Source organism: Pseudophryne corroboree, chromosome 8, assembly GCF_028390025.1.
Source record: "Pseudophryne corroboree isolate aPseCor3 chromosome 8, aPseCor3.hap2, whole genome shotgun sequence".
Classification (NCBI taxonomy): Eukaryota; Metazoa; Chordata; class Amphibia; order Anura; family Myobatrachidae; genus Pseudophryne; species Pseudophryne corroboree.
Genome location: NC_086451.1, coordinates 113,903,378 through 113,922,342, shown reverse-complemented (window position 1 = coordinate 113,922,342; position 18,965 = coordinate 113,903,378). Strand labels below are relative to the sequence as shown.

The 18,965-nt window shown below is 42.6% G+C and overlaps 1 protein-coding gene across 5 annotated transcripts in view; it reads left to right on the top strand.

The window, feature by feature from the left end:
* Positions 1 to 18,965, top strand: part of NR6A1 (nuclear receptor subfamily 6 group A member 1) — a 563,603-nt gene that overhangs the window by 77,811 nt on the left and 466,827 nt on the right. For all 5 annotated transcript variants that reach the window (XM_063935585.1, XM_063935588.1, XM_063935586.1 and 2 more), the window contains one exon: positions 16,335 to 16,373. In XM_063935585.1, the coding sequence (XP_063791655.1) occupies positions 16,335 to 16,373 (39 nt within the window). Of the gene's footprint in view, positions 1 to 16,334; positions 16,374 to 18,965 lie in introns of those variants that run through there.

Genomic DNA, 18,965 nt, shown 5'->3' with positions numbered 1-18,965 from the left:
AGTACTCATTATATATCTTGCAAACCAAAAACAGAATATGTTAACTGGTACTAACTGCAGCTTGGGTGGTTCCTACGTATTGTTTGGTTCCATTTAATTTAGTCGCACATGAGAGAAAGTTTAGTTCAAACATAATTATGCAGACGTGTGCTATAGTGTATCGGAGGAGAGGGTTCAAGTATCTGGGAAGTGTGCCTGCTCTCACCATGCGTAACCACAGCCATCTGTGACTAAAACCTGAGAGATACACATGAAGGCATAGTATTGTTTCTGTGGGTGGAAATATGCAACAGGTTTTAGGGTACAACTAATTATAGTTGCAAACTTCTCCCGGGTGTATAAACGTATCACACATTCACTAGTTTTCCTGCCTTTGTATTGTATCCATAGCATTCCTCATCTTGATCAGGGATGGATGTTTATGAAAAGTAGTGCAAATACAAACCCTATGCATCCCAGTATGACCCCAATAACGAAATGAAAAAGTCTATCCTTACATCCCAGTGAAAGAAAACCCATGTGGGCTATAATTTCATTGTCCTTTTAATTTTTGTCAAACATATTACAAATTATAAACTGGGAGGGATAGCATTTAAATACTTACCGGAATGCCGGAGGATTGAAAGTCTTACCTGGAACGGACTGTCACATGACTGCTCAGACTCGGGAGACGCTACTGCAGCTACTTGGAACAGGCGAGTCACCGATGTCCTACCAGGACGAAATGTCAACATTCTAATGTGTTGACATTTCATCACTGTTTGCATGATGAATGAATGTCGACATGGCCAATATCAACACTTAGGACCATGTCGATATTTCATACCCAACCCTGAGAAATATATATGTACAATTCATTTTATTTTCATGGCTTTTTAAAAAAACATCTTGTTTGTAGCATATATATATATATATATATATATATATATATATATATATATATATAACATTGTCTAATAGCTATTTTATTTATTAAAAATATGTTGTTTTACAAATGTTACAGTTACAAATAATGCAAAAGCACTGCCTGGGGGTTACCCAGGTGGAACGCGATTGAGAAATACTGATATACAGCATACTGTTAATTGATTAATACCGTTACTGGCATCTATACTGTATAGATATAGTTTGGGAATGTAAACAATCACACATTTAGAAGATGGTGGAGTGTAACAAATAATTTTTGATTGCCTGCTGTCATTTAGCACCAAGGAAGAAGATGTAACCTGATTTACCCTATCAATAGGTACAGCAGAGTATTTAAGGGGCAGATGTATTAAGCCTGGAGAAAGGATAAAGAAATGAGAAAGCATCAGCCAGTCAGCTCCTGTCATTTTTCAGATTCGTACTGATTGGCTGGTGCGTTTTCACCTTGCGCTTATTACTGCTTTATCACTTTTTTATCCCTTGTCCAGATTAATACATCTGCCCCATAATGGCCAATATTACCTTCTATTCAGATAACACATTCAGGGTTTGTTCATAACACTTTAAAAAAGTACACTTACAAATAAGGTGAATGGTTCCTTGTGGGCTCAGGGAAGCCTTCCAGCATGTACATATTTTATGACTGTGTAACCTATTTCTAAGTGTTAATGCATGCTTTCAGCAGGATAGAGTTTATCTGTAAAAATGGAGAGCATTGAAATATATTTAATGCGTTTATTAGTTATTTATTTTCTATTAATTTCTACTGGTTTTACCAGTGCCTATGTATGAATAAACCCTCAGAGTGTATTCCTGTAATATATACTCCGGAGGGGCATGAAGAGGCAGCTACCCTTCCCAGCTCCCTTCTGTAATTAGCATATGTTCTTTTTGACTGGAGGGGGGGGGGGGGGAGTACTAGCAGAATGGCGTGTGTCAGGATCAGGAGTGCTACAGATGTGTGGGTGGAGCTGGAAGCGTGCCCAGAGTAACAGACCAAACTCACAATGCACATTGATATTGTTCGAATGGGGTTTCAGGACTGAGCTGCTGAGGATAGCACAATGATAACACCCACAGAGCTGCCAAGATGATGTTTGGTGAGGTTACCAGAATTGTTTTCAGATCATTTCTGCTTTTATCAAGGCTCTTGAAAGAGTAAACCTAAAGTAACTGAGATTGTAAAAGTACAGGGAGATAGTATTTAATGCGGACCGTTACATGGTCATCATTATGCTTATTATACTTATCTGTTGTGTTTCTTTGCGCTTTTACTGTAATATAGAACAGTTTTATATATACAGTATGCAGCTGTGTGAAAGTGTTCAGTGAGTTTACACTATTGCGCCTTTTGTGTGTGTTTTGTACTTGTGCGTGAGGACAGCTGGTCATCAGGACCTGTCCCAAAGCAACACTCTCTACTATTGGTAAAGTTCTAGCACTGGCAAGAGGACGTGTCTTGTTCTATGTGATTATTTGTCTTGTATGTGTAAGCTGCCAATAAATACTTAAAAAAAAAAAAAAATCAGTCTTATGGCTGGATGCCAAGTTTGCTCAGATTTTTTTTTTTATTCACTATAAAACTTTGTTGGATAGTACTGAGTGTGTTTTTTTTGTGGTAGTTTTTGTTGTGCATTGCTTAGTTTTTGTTTGCTACAATATATTTATAGATTTTTTTTCTGAAATATACCTAACCTATGAGTGCTGCACTAGTCTTTGGTAATGATGGGACCACTGATGGATATGACACAGTGACTCAGGGTATTGTACCTTTTTATATTTGCATGGTGCAGTTAGTGTTTCACAGCAAAGATTACTACAAGGCAATTTTCAAGGCAGTGCAGGTGAGAAGGTCAAGGACTTGTGCTTTGAGAATGTTGTTTGCATGTTTCCTGTATAGATCGGCACATGAGGGCTAGATTATAGCAGAGTGCTATAAATATTCTCCATTTAGCATTTTCATGGCCAAAGGATCTTGTAAAGCATGTTGCCTTAATGAGTTCTTACCTAGTCCGCAGAGTAGTTGCTAATAAATTGAAAATGTGATATGTTTTTGTAGTTTCATTCTTTATTTTTGCTTTAAATGTGCAATCCCACATTTTTTTTATTGTTAAAAATCATATTGTACCTATTAAGCATGAATCTGTGATTCTTCCTAGGATTTACAATTTAGATTGTAAGCTCTCACGAGCAGGGTCCTCTTCCCTCATGTGCTTATCCTTTTTCTTACTTTAATAATCTTCAACTGCACCAAATCCAGCAGTCTTCTGCCACCTGATACTTATTTCAGGGTCATCTGCTGATGTAGCTATGTTTATTTACCCTGTACTTGTCCTATATTGTCGTCAACTGTAAGTTGCTGTTTTCCTGTTTTGATTATTTGTTTATGTACTCTGTAATTGGGCGCTGCGGAAACCTTGTGGCGCCATATAAATAAAGGATGATAATAATAATAATATAGAATGAGCTTATGGGCCCTACACACTGGCAGATAACACTGAACGATATGAACGTTCTCGTTCATTAATGAACGAGAACTCGTTCATATCGTTCAGTGTGTAGGCACCAACGATGAACGATGTGCGGCCCCGCGCTCGGTCATCATTGGTGCCCTGTCACTTATGCATGCAAGCCAATATGGACAATCTCGTACATAGTAGCGTGCACTGCTATGGAGCCGGGTGACTGGGGGAGTGAAGAAACTTCACTCCCCCCGTATTGGCCGTCGGGCAGCTCGGCGGTGGGTCGACAAGTGTGTAGGACCCATAAGGAGAGGCATTCCAAGGCATGTACTTATTATAACATGTGCCATGTGACTGTGGTTACCATGGTTGCCACATGAAACTGCAGAGTTATAAATCTTTAATAACATCTTGAAGATAAAAAAAATAAGGAAAATGGTAATTAGAAAGATTCTTCTTATAGCCTGTCACAGTGATTTATGTAAAATAAAAATGTATATAAAGTGTAACATTATCTTCACAGTTATTACTATAGTTAAATATTTACATGTTTGTGAGCTCATAAATTGCTCTATTATGTATGTTGTAATGATAATTTCACAAGTAGCACCACCAGGTGGCTAGACTGTACAGTATAATATTTTCCTTACATTCCCTAACAATAAAAGCTGTCATATTCTGTAATAAAATAGTTTTATTAATAAAATGCATGTTTTTGAATCAATATATTATGTCACCATTGCTAAATTATTGAAAAATTATGAAAAAATTGTATTTAGTAACCTAGGGTATTCAACTATTTCCTGTTCTAAAACCGTTACTATAGAAGTAATGGTAATATTATGGATTAGTAATGTATGACCTGTCTTAAACGCTTCTGTAGCCTTTTACGTTTATTATAATATCAACCTAGATGTTATAAATACCTCTTTTGCGCTGAGCTTCTTGCTGGGTCAACCCGAGTCCTGGCTTGGTGTGATAGGGTCAACCCGGGTTGTGTGTTCCGGGTTACAATTATAAGCTGCTGTAGCAAGAGACTCTTAACTCACCTGGTGGTGGCGGCAGCGCACAAGGCGGCAGACAAGAGTCCAGCGTGGAAGGTATGGACCCGTGAATAACCCGGGTCTAGGCTGCGGTATGAAAGAGGTTTAACGTTGCTTGAAACAGTGGGGCAGATGTATGAAAGTGCACTGTGGTTTCTGCTGACCACAGCGCACGTAAACCTTGCATTTACCACAACCCCATAATGTATCAATGGTGTAACATGTGCAGAGAGAGTCGGATTTGGGTGGGGTATGTTCAAACTGAAATCTTATACCCCTTTTCCACTAGCTTCTAAAACACGGATAACTGCGCGGGGGGGCGCATTTACCTGTGTTTGTCCCTAGTGGAAACGGCCCCCCCTGCAAATTCCTGGATCAAGTGATCCGGGAATCCTACCCGGGTAGCTTGCCGAGTTGAACACGTGTTCAACCTGGTAAGCTGTGTAGTGTGAACGGGAGCCGTGTCGAGGTGACACGGCTCCCGTTCACAGTGTATGGGAGGGCGGCGCTGGGAAATCATGTGATCTCCCAGCGCCGCCCCTGCCGCGTCACCAACCCGGCAATATGCCGGGTTGGTGAGCGCTGTGTGAAAGGGGGCTGTAGCACAGGTCGCAGCCGTGTCGGGCGACACGGCTGCGACCCTTGCTACAGTGGAAAAGGGGTATAAATTGCAGTGTAGAAATAAAGCAGGCAGTATTTACCCTGCACAGAAACAATATAACCCACCCAAATCTAACTCTCTGCACATGTTACATCTGCCCCACCTGCAGTGCACATGGCATAACAAATTTGCTGCTGCAATCATATCTGAATTACCCCTAGTGTCCTGTGGACACCATGTAACTTTGAGCATAGGAAAAGTAAAGCTAGAAATATATATTTTAGCTAAAACAGGTTAGAGGACAGGCGACTCATATACCCAGTTATCAATAAAAGTTATTCTGGGATTTTTTTCATATAATTTTGTGCATTTTCGAACTTTATCAGCAGATAATTGCAAATATTATAGTGTGCTGAATTAAAAGCGTGATTAATTACCAAAGTGTCATAGCAGATTAAACCTGGAATAGTTTATGAATTTCTTTTATGATAGATTATCTGTTTTATAAGCTTTTTTTGAATTGATGTATATTCATATGTTGTAACTTTCCTTTAGTATAATCAGACTGTCATTTGTAATGGGTAATGGTCCAAAACTAGCATATACAGAAAGGATAGAGTCTTTATTTTGAAGTTTACAATATCTGTTTCCCTATAATGCTCCATTTAATACTGAGAGATTATAGCCTCACTCGTGCCAGATGTCTGGATAATGCCTCTTTACAGTGAAAAGACATTTCTCGTAGGCGCAGACTGCAGGAATTAATACTGTTTGCAAATACACAGCACGTCCTAACTGTGGGAGGGCGAATAGAAAAAGATTTCCTTGACATGCTCTCCACTTTCCAGGCACTTTAGCCCAGCACCTAAGTCTATCTGCGTAACAAACGGCATCCAATGAGAGGCTTTTATTCCCAACAATGGTCTGAAAGGGAATGGTTTGCAAGCCCGAGAACTGCAGGTGATATAGGGTTTCCCTGCAATGTTATTCAATTAGGAGATTAGTTTGTCCTTAGTTATCAACCCTTTAAGTAACTGTAACAGGGATGCAGATTATACTTTTTAGGAGTGTTAAACATCTCTACATATTAGCTTTTTATTGTGTCTGTGCAAATCATGTCCACTTGCTTTTTGCTGATATGGCCATTAGTCTCCTAAACTCCTGATACATATTTTCTTTTGGTTGTAAATGATTCATTTTTTCTGATACATGTTTAAAGCTGCAATAGACCCTATCATTTTTCCTAAGTGACACCTCCCTCTAGCTAGCCGGAGCTTCAGGATATGCTCCGCAAAGCCTCCTGCTCCATTTTTGTTGCAGTCTTAGCTGCAAACCAGCAGGGAAATATGAGCAGCTCGTGATTGCTGTTTGCGGTTGGGCCTCCTGCTCATCCACCCTGCAGCCATTCAAGATGTTTAACAAACTTTATTAGCTGGTTACATTTTAGTATAGCGTCATCAATTTACTCACTGTACAGAGAATGTCTTTCTCATCAGTCCCTGCTCCATTTGAGCTTACAGTAGTCATTTCATAACATACAGGCCTACACACTAGTGTTTAGTGAGAATCCAACTAACCTATCAGTATGTTTTTTGTAATGTGGAAGGAAACCCACTCATACACTGTGAAAACGTACAGACTGTACACAGAACGGCCATGGCCGGGAATTAAACTCCTTACATCAGAGGTTCCCAAATTCGGTCCTCAAGGCACCCAAACAGTCCAGGATTTAGGTATATCCATGGCTCAGCACAGATGGTTAAATCAAATTGAGTGAGGTGCTAATTAAGTCACCTGTGGCCAAGCATGGATACATTTAAAACCTGGACCGTTGGGGGTGCCTTGAGGACCACGTTTGGGAACCTCTGCCTTACATCCTTTACCACTGCCATTAAAAATACTACTTTTGCAGACATTTTGTTGAAGCCAGTAAAACCATGTATAAACCATTGACAGTAACGCTGTTCTTCAGAACTTATACAACGCTTCACTTTATTGTGTCTTCTCCATGTTTTGGAGGGCCCGATCACCTTGTCGTCTGGCCAGTGTCAGGAGTTTGAAGGGACTACTGCAGAAAATTGTTCTGCGTGATTCAAAGCTGAGACGATGTATACCTAAATGTAATTTATTATAAATAAGAATGTGGCTACATCTGCAAAATAAACCGTTTTTGATGTTTTATACAGTTGCTACCTAAGAAGCAAAATTCCACAAAGTTGGTGATATCTATTAAATCAGGGCTTGACAAATCCCAGGGGCCAGGTAGCCATGGCCCCTACATTTTGCTGACTGGCTACCAGATTTTAGAGGGAGGCAGCAGATTCTCTTCAGCCCCAGCGGAGATTTTTAGAGGCGTTCCTCTATTGTGGCGGCCATTTCTTGCACAGGCGTGCATGTGATGAGTGTCTGCCTGCGCTGACTGCTGTCTCCAAACTCCAGCTGCATAGAGATCTTTAATAAGATGGTCTATGCGTGGCCAGGGATTGCAGTTTCGGAGGGGTGGTGATGTGGCCACAGGGTAGGAGGGATTGTTTGCCCAGGGAGAGGCTGTGGAGTGGTTGTTTGCCTGGAGATCTCCTCTTATCTGTGTGGCTGTTGAGGTTGGTTGCCCGTGGGGGTTAGCTGCTTATTAATGTGGCTGCGGGAGGGGGGAGGTGGGGGTTGTTGTTTGCCTGGGGGGTAGATGCACTGCAGTGTGGTTGAGGAGGGCTGGTATGCCAGGGGGCATGTGTGGCCGTGGAGGTTGGTTTGTCTGGGGGTGGCGGGAGCTGCTCAGTAATGATGTGGTGGGTGGGGTATTTCTGTTATTTATTTGGGGGAGGGGGGGTGGTCTGTGGTCTGGCTCTTACACGTTGCTCCTACATTTTAGAAAAATTTGTCAGGCCCTGTATAGCATTGTGCTTCTTTACAGCATATTTAAAAACGTTTTTTTCTTTATAAAGATACAGATGTGTACATCCAGCCTTAATAAGCCATGAAGCGTGAGATGCCTGAAGTGAGTGAGCCACCAGGTCCTGTGCAACTCTGCTAATGTTGGGAGTCTTCTTTTTTTCCCCCCTGATAATGCGCCTTAGTCACAGAGCAATGCGACTAGGACACATGAGTCTTGAGGCCGCTCTCCAAACACCCTGCCTCATGACTTGGCCATCTCTGCCATGCTTACTTCCTGCCATCAGGCCACCTTCTGCTTGCTTGCACCTCTCTGTCTCCTCCCTTCCCCTAGGTTATAAGCTCTTTGGGGCAGGGAACTCTTCCCTCCTGTTCTCACAGCCCTCTTCTCTTGCACTTCAATTATTTATGTATTATTATTTATTTATTAACCGTTTCTTATATTGCGCAGCGTATTCCGTTGCGCTTTACAATTGGAGCAACAGTGATAGAACAAAACAGGGTAACAACAGACAGACCTAGAGGTAGGATTTACAGCTCTCTCCTACTCAGCGACCGTCTATACCTGCACCTTCTCTCGCTCATAAACATTCATCTCTTCCAAGGGCTGCCCGCCCCTAGTATCAATGCCAATTACCCCTTAGCTCCCTTACATCGCAGCTGTATTGTGTACTGAGAACCTGTGGTGCTAATTGTTTTCTGCACTCTGTTTTAGTTTTTCACTTACTGTAATGTTAAGTTCTGTGTACCCTGTATTGTTCTGATGTCTGCCATATGTACGACGCTGTGAACCATTTGTAGCGCCTCATAATTTTTTTTTAATAATAACAACAAGGAGACTGTGCTGATTAATGTGATATGACACTGGTATATTGTGTGTGACTGAGTCTGTATGCGGAGCAGAACAGAACGTGTATTGGAGAAAATCTGCGGCTGCTACATAGTAGCACTTTGTATACAGATTCAGAGACTCAGTCGCAAACAGATATACAAGTGTCATGTATCAAATTAATCTGCACAGTCTCCTACTGCGTCTTAGTTGTTTTGCATTGTGACTAAGACTCATTCTCGGCAAAAAAGACGCCCAACACTAGAAGATTCTCAGGTGACCTAGTGTGTCAAGACAGGCTGCAACTGCAGCAAAGATGTATGAGGACACATCGGTAGCTTGTCAGAGTGTATTAGTGTAGTTTATAGTCTATGTACTTACATGCTCCTTCCCAGTTGTTTCTTTTCATTGTGATGGAGAATGACATCCTTCTGTTGCAGTTTGGGCCTCATTCCGAGATGGTCGCAAATGCCGTTGCAGCTGCGATCCCACACGCATCGGTTGTGCAAAAATGTAACAGTTGGCAGGATTTGTAAAGGTGTGTACACACAGTGAGATCCTTGCTATGGCCGATTTTGACTATGCTATTTCCCTTGAACTCCCCGGAGCCCAGATAGTACAGATTTTGACTAACTTTTCTTGAGATATGGACTATGTGTGCTTACGATTTTGGCTTATGTGAGATTTTGGCTTATATGAGATGTCATTGACATGTGAGATGAACTAGATAGTACACTGATCTAGCAAGGATTGACTTGCCTGCACAGTCTATCTTTTCTTGCGATGCCGACCTGGCGGGACCGCGCATCGGGATCACAAGGTGACTTTCACCTTGCGATCTGCACTAACTTTTCTTGAGATTTTGACTATATAGTCAAAATCGATAGAAAATATCTCACCGTGTGTACACAGATGTCCACTGACAGCGTCTCAGATCCACATTTTGTTTGCAAAGCCGAAATTGGATGCACAGTGGCCAATCATCTAGCTCCTGAATAACCGTATGGTTGCGCAGTGTGGCCGTTGGAAGTAAGACATCGGAGGCATTTTAACGGAGTATGAGATCGTGGTCGCAAGCTGTGACACGCCCTCGAAATGGTCACAACACTCTTTTGTTTGAGTGGCCACCCCCCTTACCTGATCACAAACACTCCTTGACTATCAATCACTTTGCGAATAAATCCTCACTGCGACCGCCCTTGCAGAACCATTTGTGGCACATGTGCAGTGCAATTGGATGCAGGCATAAAAATGCTCCACTGACTGATATCAAAATTGCATCCATCTCTTAAGGGCCCCATACCCTAGGACGATTTTACACAATTTCATACAATTCCGATATATTCGTCTGATATATTGTATGAAATTGTGTACAATCGTATGTGTTTTAGATCGTATCCAATCTGATGCGCGTCCCCGTGGCTGTCAGATAGGATCCCCTAGGTCGTTGGTGCTGCACTAATGTTATATCGGAATTGGATGGAATCGGATGAAAAAAGTGTGTTTTTTGTGAATGTGATATATCGCATGCGATATATCACAGGGAAGTTTGACTGGCATTCTCACGACACTCCCAGCCCCCGTAGCCCTCTATCCAGCCCATCAGATATATATCATGGTGCAATTGTATGCCCTACGATATATTGCAAGCGATGTATAGCGGCTTCATCAATCGCATGCGATATATCTTATGCAAAAATAGCACAAAAGTACCAAATCGTATAGAATCACTCCCGGGAAGGTCCCGAGGGAGTTCAAGGAAAATTACATTCGACTTCAGCCTCAGACATATCGTTGTAGTGTATGGGGCCCTTTAATCAGGCCCTCTGCATTAAATACAGTTTTATCTAGACAGCAAATTTATTGCATCTCACAGCAAATGTAAATGATTCTGTCTGATACATTGCAACAGGTCATAGACTAGCTAAAAACTACAAGTGTCACTCAGACACATCTCCATTTGCAGCTGAAGCGGCGTAACTAGGTAATAACGTAGCATTCGCACATAGCCTATGGATAGTGAAGGCTTGTAGACTGTTCTACTAGTTACAAAGCGCTGTTCATACACAGTTGGGGCTGTGTCAAGTGCACGCTCTTAATGACGATAAATATGGAACAAAGCACAGGGATCGGCACGCTACAGTTGCTTAGATGTGTAACAACTCTGCTTACGGGCTGATATATGCATTTTGTTCCATGCACGCAATGTAGGAACAATTATGACAGACCTGCATTCAACTCTGCGTCAGCTACATATGGGTGAATTCAATTAGCCGCGGTAATTTACAGTGGGTAATTGATCCCCCGGGGCTGGCACTTATTGGGCATTTTTTTCCAGACCCACTGAAGTCCCAAAATAAAATTCCTTGTAAGTGACATTTTTGGCACCTGCGGTTGTGAAAACACATAGGTCTGGGAACTTATCCTGGATTCTATGGGTGAGATTCAAATGATAGATCACGCCCAATTTCCTTTCTAAAATGATCTCCGTTATAGCACATATTGCGCCCATAGTAATTAGGTTTAGCTGTGTACAGGGTTGGGTGACTCGTTACTCCGGGGGTAGAGAGCTGAAATAATGATACAACGTCCCTGAGGACAGAAACAGAAAGGGTGTGGAAAGGGGTGAAAAGAATTGAATCCCGCCCAATGTGTTTTTGCGTAAAACTGGATTTTTATTGGAATAATTGGGCTGAATTGCCTGGAAAAACTCATGGAGACACTTAAGTTTGGTTTAAGAAGTGTTTATTTTACTGTGTAGGGCAGTTGTTCTCAAATTGTGTGCCGTGGCACTCTGAGGTGCCTCAGAACACCTGCAGGGGGGTACCATGGGTTTGTGGTCCAGGACCAATTACATTTTTTTGTGGTCATTGTAATAGGCAAAACCAGTGCTGGTGGCTGTCAATAATAATATATGTGGATACATAGAAACAAATCTTGTCCCTCACCACACCTAAGGATGATATTTAAACACAATTTACTTAATTTAATATTTCTTTCTAAATTTCTCAGTAAGTAATGTTTGGCCTAGGGGTGCTGTGAAATAATTCTTATATTCTAGGGTGCCATGATTAAAAAAAGTTTGGAAACCACTGGTGTAGGGTAAAATGTTGTTAATCAGAACTTTATATTATGAATGTTCTATAAACATGTTGTGTTTTGATGGCATTTCTGCAACTTCAGCTACAATGCATGGCATATATCGTTAACATGTTTATGTGATGCTATTTGATAATACACAAAAACGACATGACAACAACATTATTAGAACATTGTGAAAACGTCTGAAGATCTTTTTTTTATTGGACGTGACAAGACAGAAGGAGCTTGCTGGGTAAAAAGATTAGAACATTCTCACTCAACAAATATCCATTGAAGATGACCTCTCAATTCAGGCACATTAGAAAAGAATAGTTAAAATAATAATAATAGAAATACAGGTTTTAGTTAAAAAAAAAAAAGAAAAAAAGTATTGAATGTAAAATAGCACCTGGGCTTTCTGTTTTTTTTTTTGTTTAAGTGAAACATTGGCTGTAAACGGTTTGTGTGATGTCAGCCTTGGTTTAATACGTCATTCGAACAAAATATTTTTATTAAGATTGTGGCAGGCCAGGTATTTAAATTGTACACCAAGCTCATTAATGTACTGCTATAGAAGACATTGACGCCTGCAAGGATAATCTAAAATTATGTGATAGGCTGTACTCGGCACCTTGGTGTGTGGAAAAGAAGAAGTTGAGCAGCACAGAACTTAAATCAAGATGACTTGAGTTAGAAAAGTAGATAGAACCTCGAACAGGAAATCGGAATTGCGCTATTTTTAGAGAATAGAGTTGTGCTATTTTTAGAGAATAGATACAGTTGTAGACTTTGTGGGACTGATTCAGTTTTCAGCGATATGCTGCTGGACCTCTCCGGAATGCATGGATGTGCATATTACTGTTGAATACAGTAGGCAGTGTTTTCCTTAAAGTCCACAGAGCTGCTCAGGAAAATGAGTGAAGATTAATGGTCATATAGTGTATCCCGCGACTGTTCTGAAGGGTTCAGTATGATTTGCCGATGGATGGGATGTCAGCTGTCAGTATACCGACAATGGTATCCCGTCCATCAGAATACCGACAGGCCCCCACTAAGCCCCCTAACCCTCACCTTTACCCTACCCTAACCTTAACCCTCCCTTGTGGGTGCCTAACCCTAACCCTCCCTTCCCCGCTGCCTAAACCTAACCCTCCCTGCTATGTGCCTAACCCTAACCTCCCCTGCTAAGTGCCTAACCTTAACCCTCCCTGCCTGGTACCCAACCCTAACCTTAGCATCCCTGAACGTGAACCCTAACCCCCCTTCTGACGGCAAAACCTAACCCCCTTCCCGCTGAAAGAGGGATCGGGATTCCGGCCGTCGGTATTTAGACGCCGGGATCCCGATTCCTGTCTGGATGTAGATGCTGGCGTTTCAGCTGTGGACGGGATTCCGGCATCGGTATTTTGAGTGCCGGTATCCCGTCCGTCGGTTTCCTCATTGTAAACCGATCCAAAGGCACTAGGTAGCTCTCACCTAGGATTAAAACAGCCCCTATATATTTAACCTAAGTAGACTTATAGATTTATAAACCACTGATGGTGACCGATGAGGCAATTCTATAAAGCAGTGGTTCCCAAACTTTCTTGAATCGCCGCGCCCTAGAGGATCAGCATTTTTTTCATGGCACACCCAGGCCAAAGGTTGTTATTTTTTTTTATTTATTTTTTTAGAAATTCAGAATAAAAAATATTAAATTAAGTAAATTGTACTTTCCCACCATCCTTTGGTACGGGTATGTGGTGGTGAAAAGGGGTGCATTTCTCCTTACCACATATTACATGATTGGCTGTTGCCTATTACATGGACTACAATTAATTTGATTTGGTCCTGGACCACCAACTCATGGCACCTAGTTTAGGGACAGCTGTTTAGGGTGTGCATGCAGTATAGTGAGGTCCCAGTCATATTATTATAAGCCGCCTGTCATTGTTCTCAGATACTTTATCAGCTCAGGAAATGTGAGTACCGCATTGTGAGATAACGTATAAAGTCATATTATTGACATGCACAATGTCGACACTGTAATGTTGACTGGTTCTGAATGTCGACAACTTCATTCCTAATGTCAACATTAGGCATGTCTACATTCTGAAAATATTTGTGTTAAGAGTTAGATAATATTGGTCAACAGTTGCACCATTGACGTGCATTATGTCAACATGGCGTCATTATGTCAGTGTTAACATAGTGATTGTAGATATGTCAAATGTTGACTTGTAGACAGTCATGGGGAGAATCCAATTACATGCGTTTAATTTGCGGGTGTGAGTAAATCCAGCTTACTCCCATTAGGCTGTGGGCAAAAATGTGTGAGTTTGATACAAGAAGGGGCCATGAGTGGTGCAAGTTCGGGTGCCAATGCGGCAACTCACACCCTTCATGGGGAATAGGACTCCCTCCTCCTCCTCCTCCTCCTCCATAATGTCAACATTCCAATGTTGACTTTATGATTGGACTTCTACTAGTAAAATAAACCCTTCACATTTGCTTTCTTTAAATACAATAAAGCCCATTATTTTAAAATCAGTGTACCATAAACATATGGTTCCATATGATTTTTATAGTCTTTATAATTGTATATTTTTTTTTCAGCAATATTTTGCACTTTTTTATGAGCAAAAGTCCATTAACAATGCACAATTACTGCAAAAGCTATGGATGAATAGAGGAAATAAGAGCCGCAGTGTTATAAAGCAGCCCATTATCTGTTACGATGTTGTCTTGTGTGCTGTTTTATCAGCTTGTGTGAGTTCAGCTTCTTCCATGCTGTAAAATATTGCTTTTAAAATTACAAAATGTACCCTGGCTCTAAAGGATTGTTAACCGTTATTGTATATCATACAGACTTTCACGGTTGCATTATCTTCATGAATGATGAGTGGAGACAACGATCTTTGTGATTTTATGGACATGGGTAATAAAGTTTACTATGTGCACCTCCGTTAGAGCATGAGAACGGGAGTTTTTAAAACCAATGCGGGTAGTGAATTTCCCCATAAAATATGATACATTATTTTCTGCTTCTTCTCTGCAACATTCTCTGTGTGTTCTAGGAAAACTCACTGTATATGGGAGCACGATTTTTGCTGGCCGTGGTATAAAGAAGTATCATCCAATCAACTTTACTGAAATAGTGTTTCACGGACTACAGTTAACCCTAAGAATGACCCTTTATGCTGTAGTAGGGATGATGAGAAATAGCAAACTTTTTAGTAAGGCTGGAAAACCAGACAATAGCCTGGGTATAGGTGAATGTGAGTTTGTTGACACCACAAGGTTTGAAAATTCCAGAGCAGAACGGTGTTATGTTTACATACAGTGTGATGTCCTTGCTAGGTGACCAAGACGGGAAACGGTTACAGTACCGCCAGTCTGGATCCTGGCGGTCACAATATCGACAGGGTGAAATGCCGCCGCCGGAATACCGGCGAGACAGACTATTCGCCCTCTGTGGGTGTCAATGACACCCACAGAGGGAGAATATAACCTGACGCACGCAGCAAGCTCCCAAGGGGAATAAATATAGACAGTAAGGAAGATTTTAGAGTGTAAAGTAGCAACGTACAGTAATGAAGGCCCGTCTGCGACTGACCCAATAATTGGCCTGATTCAGAGATGTGCTCAAACTCGATTTTATATACAGTTGAGCGACTATCGGCTGATAGGTCTTGTGATAAAGAGGCTTTATTTGCAGAGTGATTGACAGTCAGGGACTGTTTGGGGGCAGTTGCATGGAGTGGCAGCAAAAATTCAGGTGTGTAGTGCAGAGGGAACCGCTTAGCACATATAAAGATACATTGTTATGATATATGTAATATATGTGCAGGCTGGTTCCCCTAGGGAATGGCAGTGCTGTGTCGTTCAGATGCCGCGTGGCACCCGGATTTGGCATAAGGCTTCACGCTCCTTCTAAGCCTTCCCCGAGACTCCCATTGGCTAGTTTCACAGAAGTCTAGGGGCGGGCTTAGAAACAGTGTGAACCCTTCTACTGAGTCCCAGGTGCCGCACGGTGATAGATATTGCACTGCTGATCCCCGGGGGAACAAGCCAGCACATATATTACATACATTATAACATGTTTATATTTGCTAAGCGGTTCCCTCCAGCACTATGAGGTCTGTGCTGCAGCCGCTGCTGGTTTTCAGGGTGTATCTCAGCTTAGCACTGTGATCCCTTACTCAGCTGCAATGTCTCTGGCGTCTTACTACCTACAGCCATGCTGCTCCACAGGTGGACTCATCAGAAGTTTGATAATAGACTGATTTGCGACTGATGTTAAATATTTGTACGGAGATGCTGGGACTTGCAAAGCTGCCGGTGGGAGTCTCAGTACATATCCTGGCAGCTGCAGCAGTTGTATATTGTCGCACAGTCACTGCGTACACTTTTGCATCTACGGCGTCATTAACGTGCATCTTTAAATCAGGCACAAAGTACCTGAAACAATTAGAGTTTGTATTCTTAAATGTCACTGAATTGGTTTCCCATATGTTTTCCAGGATGCTACAAGGACATTCCTGGGGAGAATGAACAAGCTGGTAAGTGGATGAATCATTTTCCCTACAGTGAGCCCGCTGTCATCCTTCATGAAACTAATGTTTTATTTGTGTTTAACTGGGAAGTCGTTCTAGTTGTGTCAGTAGGAATTGCTAATTTCTAAACAGAACTTTTTCTTTCTTCAAATGTTCTGTATTTTAGTAGCTGTTACTGAGCTCATTGTTACCGTAGCTCTAATGATATGGTGCCACAGGGAATGCAGTGTGTTCTATTTGGTATCAGTGGTGCCTGGGGGACTAATCTCTTTACAGTCTTAAATGTGTTTGTACAGTACATACTGTATAGGGCTAACAACAAACCAAGTTACAATGCAATTATTTCTCTGACGTCCTAAGTGGATGCTGGGACTCCGTAAGGACCATGGGGATTAGCGGCTCCGCAGGAGACTGGGCACAACTAAAGAAAGCTTTAGGACTACCTGGTGTGCACTGGCTCCTCCCACCAAGGCCCTCCTCCAGACCTCAGTTAGATTCTTGTGCCCGGCTGAACTGGATGCACACTAGGGGCTCTCCTGAGCACCTAGAAAGAAAGTATATTTAGGTTTTTTATTTTACAGTGAGATCTGCTGGCGACAGACTCACTGCAGCGAGGGACTAAGGGGAGAAGAAGCGAACCTACCTAACAGGTGGTAGTTTGGGCTTCTTAGGCTACTGGACACCATTAGCTCCAGAGGGATCGACCGCAGGACCCGACCTTGGTGTTCGTTCCCGGAGCCGCGCCGCCGTCCCCCTTACAGAGCCAGAAGCATGAAGAGTCCGGAAAATCGGCGGCAGAAGACTTCGGTCTTCACCAAGGTAGCGCACAGCACTGCAGCTGTGCGCCATTGCCCCTCATGTACACCTCACACTCCGGTCACTGATGGGTGCAGGGCGCTGGGGGGGGCGCCCTGAGGGCAATATATGACACCTTGGCTGGCAAATCTACATCATATATAGTCCTAGAGGCTATATAGATGTAAAATTACCCCTGCCAGTATTCCAGAAAAAGCGAGAGAAAGTCAGTTGAAAAAGGGGCGGAGCTTCTCCCTCAGCACACTGGCGCCATTTTCTCTTCACAGTGCAGCTGGAAGAAAGCTCCCCAGGCTCTCCCCTGTAGTTTTCAGGCTCAAAGGGTTAAAAAGAGAGGGGGGGCACTAAATTTAGGCGCAATATATGTATACAAGCAGCTATTTGGGGAAAAATCACTCAGTTATAGTGTTAATCCCTGCATTATATAGCGCTCTGGTGTGTGCTGGCATACTCTCTCTCTGTCTCCCCAAAGGACTTTGTGGGGTCCTGTCCTCAGTCAGAGCATTCCCTGTGTGTGTGCGGTGTGTCGGTACGGCTGTGTCGACATGTTGGATGAGGAAGGTTACGTGGAGGCGGAGCAGAGGCCAATAAATGGGATGTCGCCCCCTGTGGGGCCGACACCAGAGTGGATGGATAGGTGGAAGGTATTAACCGACAGTGTCAACTCCTTACATAAAAGGCTGGATGAAGTAACAGCTGTGGGACAGCCGGCTTCTCAGCCCGCGCCTGCCCAGGCGTCTCAAAGGCCATCAGGGGCTCAAAAAACGCCCGTTACCTCAGATGGCAGACACAGATGTCGACACGGAGTCTGACTCCAGTGGCGACGAGGTTGAGACATATACACAATCCACTAGGAACATCTGTTACATGATCTCGGCAATGAAAAATGTGTTACGCATTTTCTGACATGAACCCAAGTACCACATAAAAGGGGTTTTATTTTTGGGGAGAAAAAGCAGCCAGTGTTTTGTTCCCCCATCAGATGAATGAATGAAGTGTGTAAAGAAGCGTGGTTTCCCCCGATAAGAAACTGGTAATTTCTAAAAAGTTACTGATGGCGTACCCTTTCCCGCCAGAGGATAGGTCACGTTGGGAGATATCCCCTAGGGTGGATAAGGCGTTCACACGTTTGTCAAAAAAGGTGGCACTGCCGTCTTAGGATACGGCCACCTTGAAGGAACCTGCTGATAAAAAGCAGGAGGCGATCCTGAAGTCTGTATTTACACACTCAGGTTATATACTGAGACCTGCAATTGCCTCAGCATAAATAGGGCTGCTGCAGCGTGGTCTGATACCCTGTCAGATAATATTAATACGCTAAGACAGGGATAATATTTTGCTAACATTGAGCATATTTAAGACGTTGTCTTATATATAAAGGATGCACAGAGGGATATTTGCCGGCTGGCATCCAGAATTAATGCAATGTCCATTCTGCCAGGAGGGTATTAGAAACCCGGCAGTGGACAGGTGATGCTGCCTGTAACAGGCACATGGAGATTCTGCCTTATAAGGGAGAGGAATTGTTTGGGGATGGTCTCTGGGACCTCGTATCCACAGCAACAGCTGGGAAGAAATTTTTTTTACCTAAGGTTTCCTCACAGCCTAAGAAAGCACCGTATTTTCAGGTACAGTCCTTTCGGCTTCAGAAAAGCAAGCGGGTCAAAGGCGCTTCCTTTCTGCACAGAGACAAGGGAAGAAGGAAAAAAGCTGCACCAGCAGCCAGTTCCCAGGATCAAAAATCTTCCCCCGCTTCCTCTGAGTCCACCGCATGACGCTGGGGCT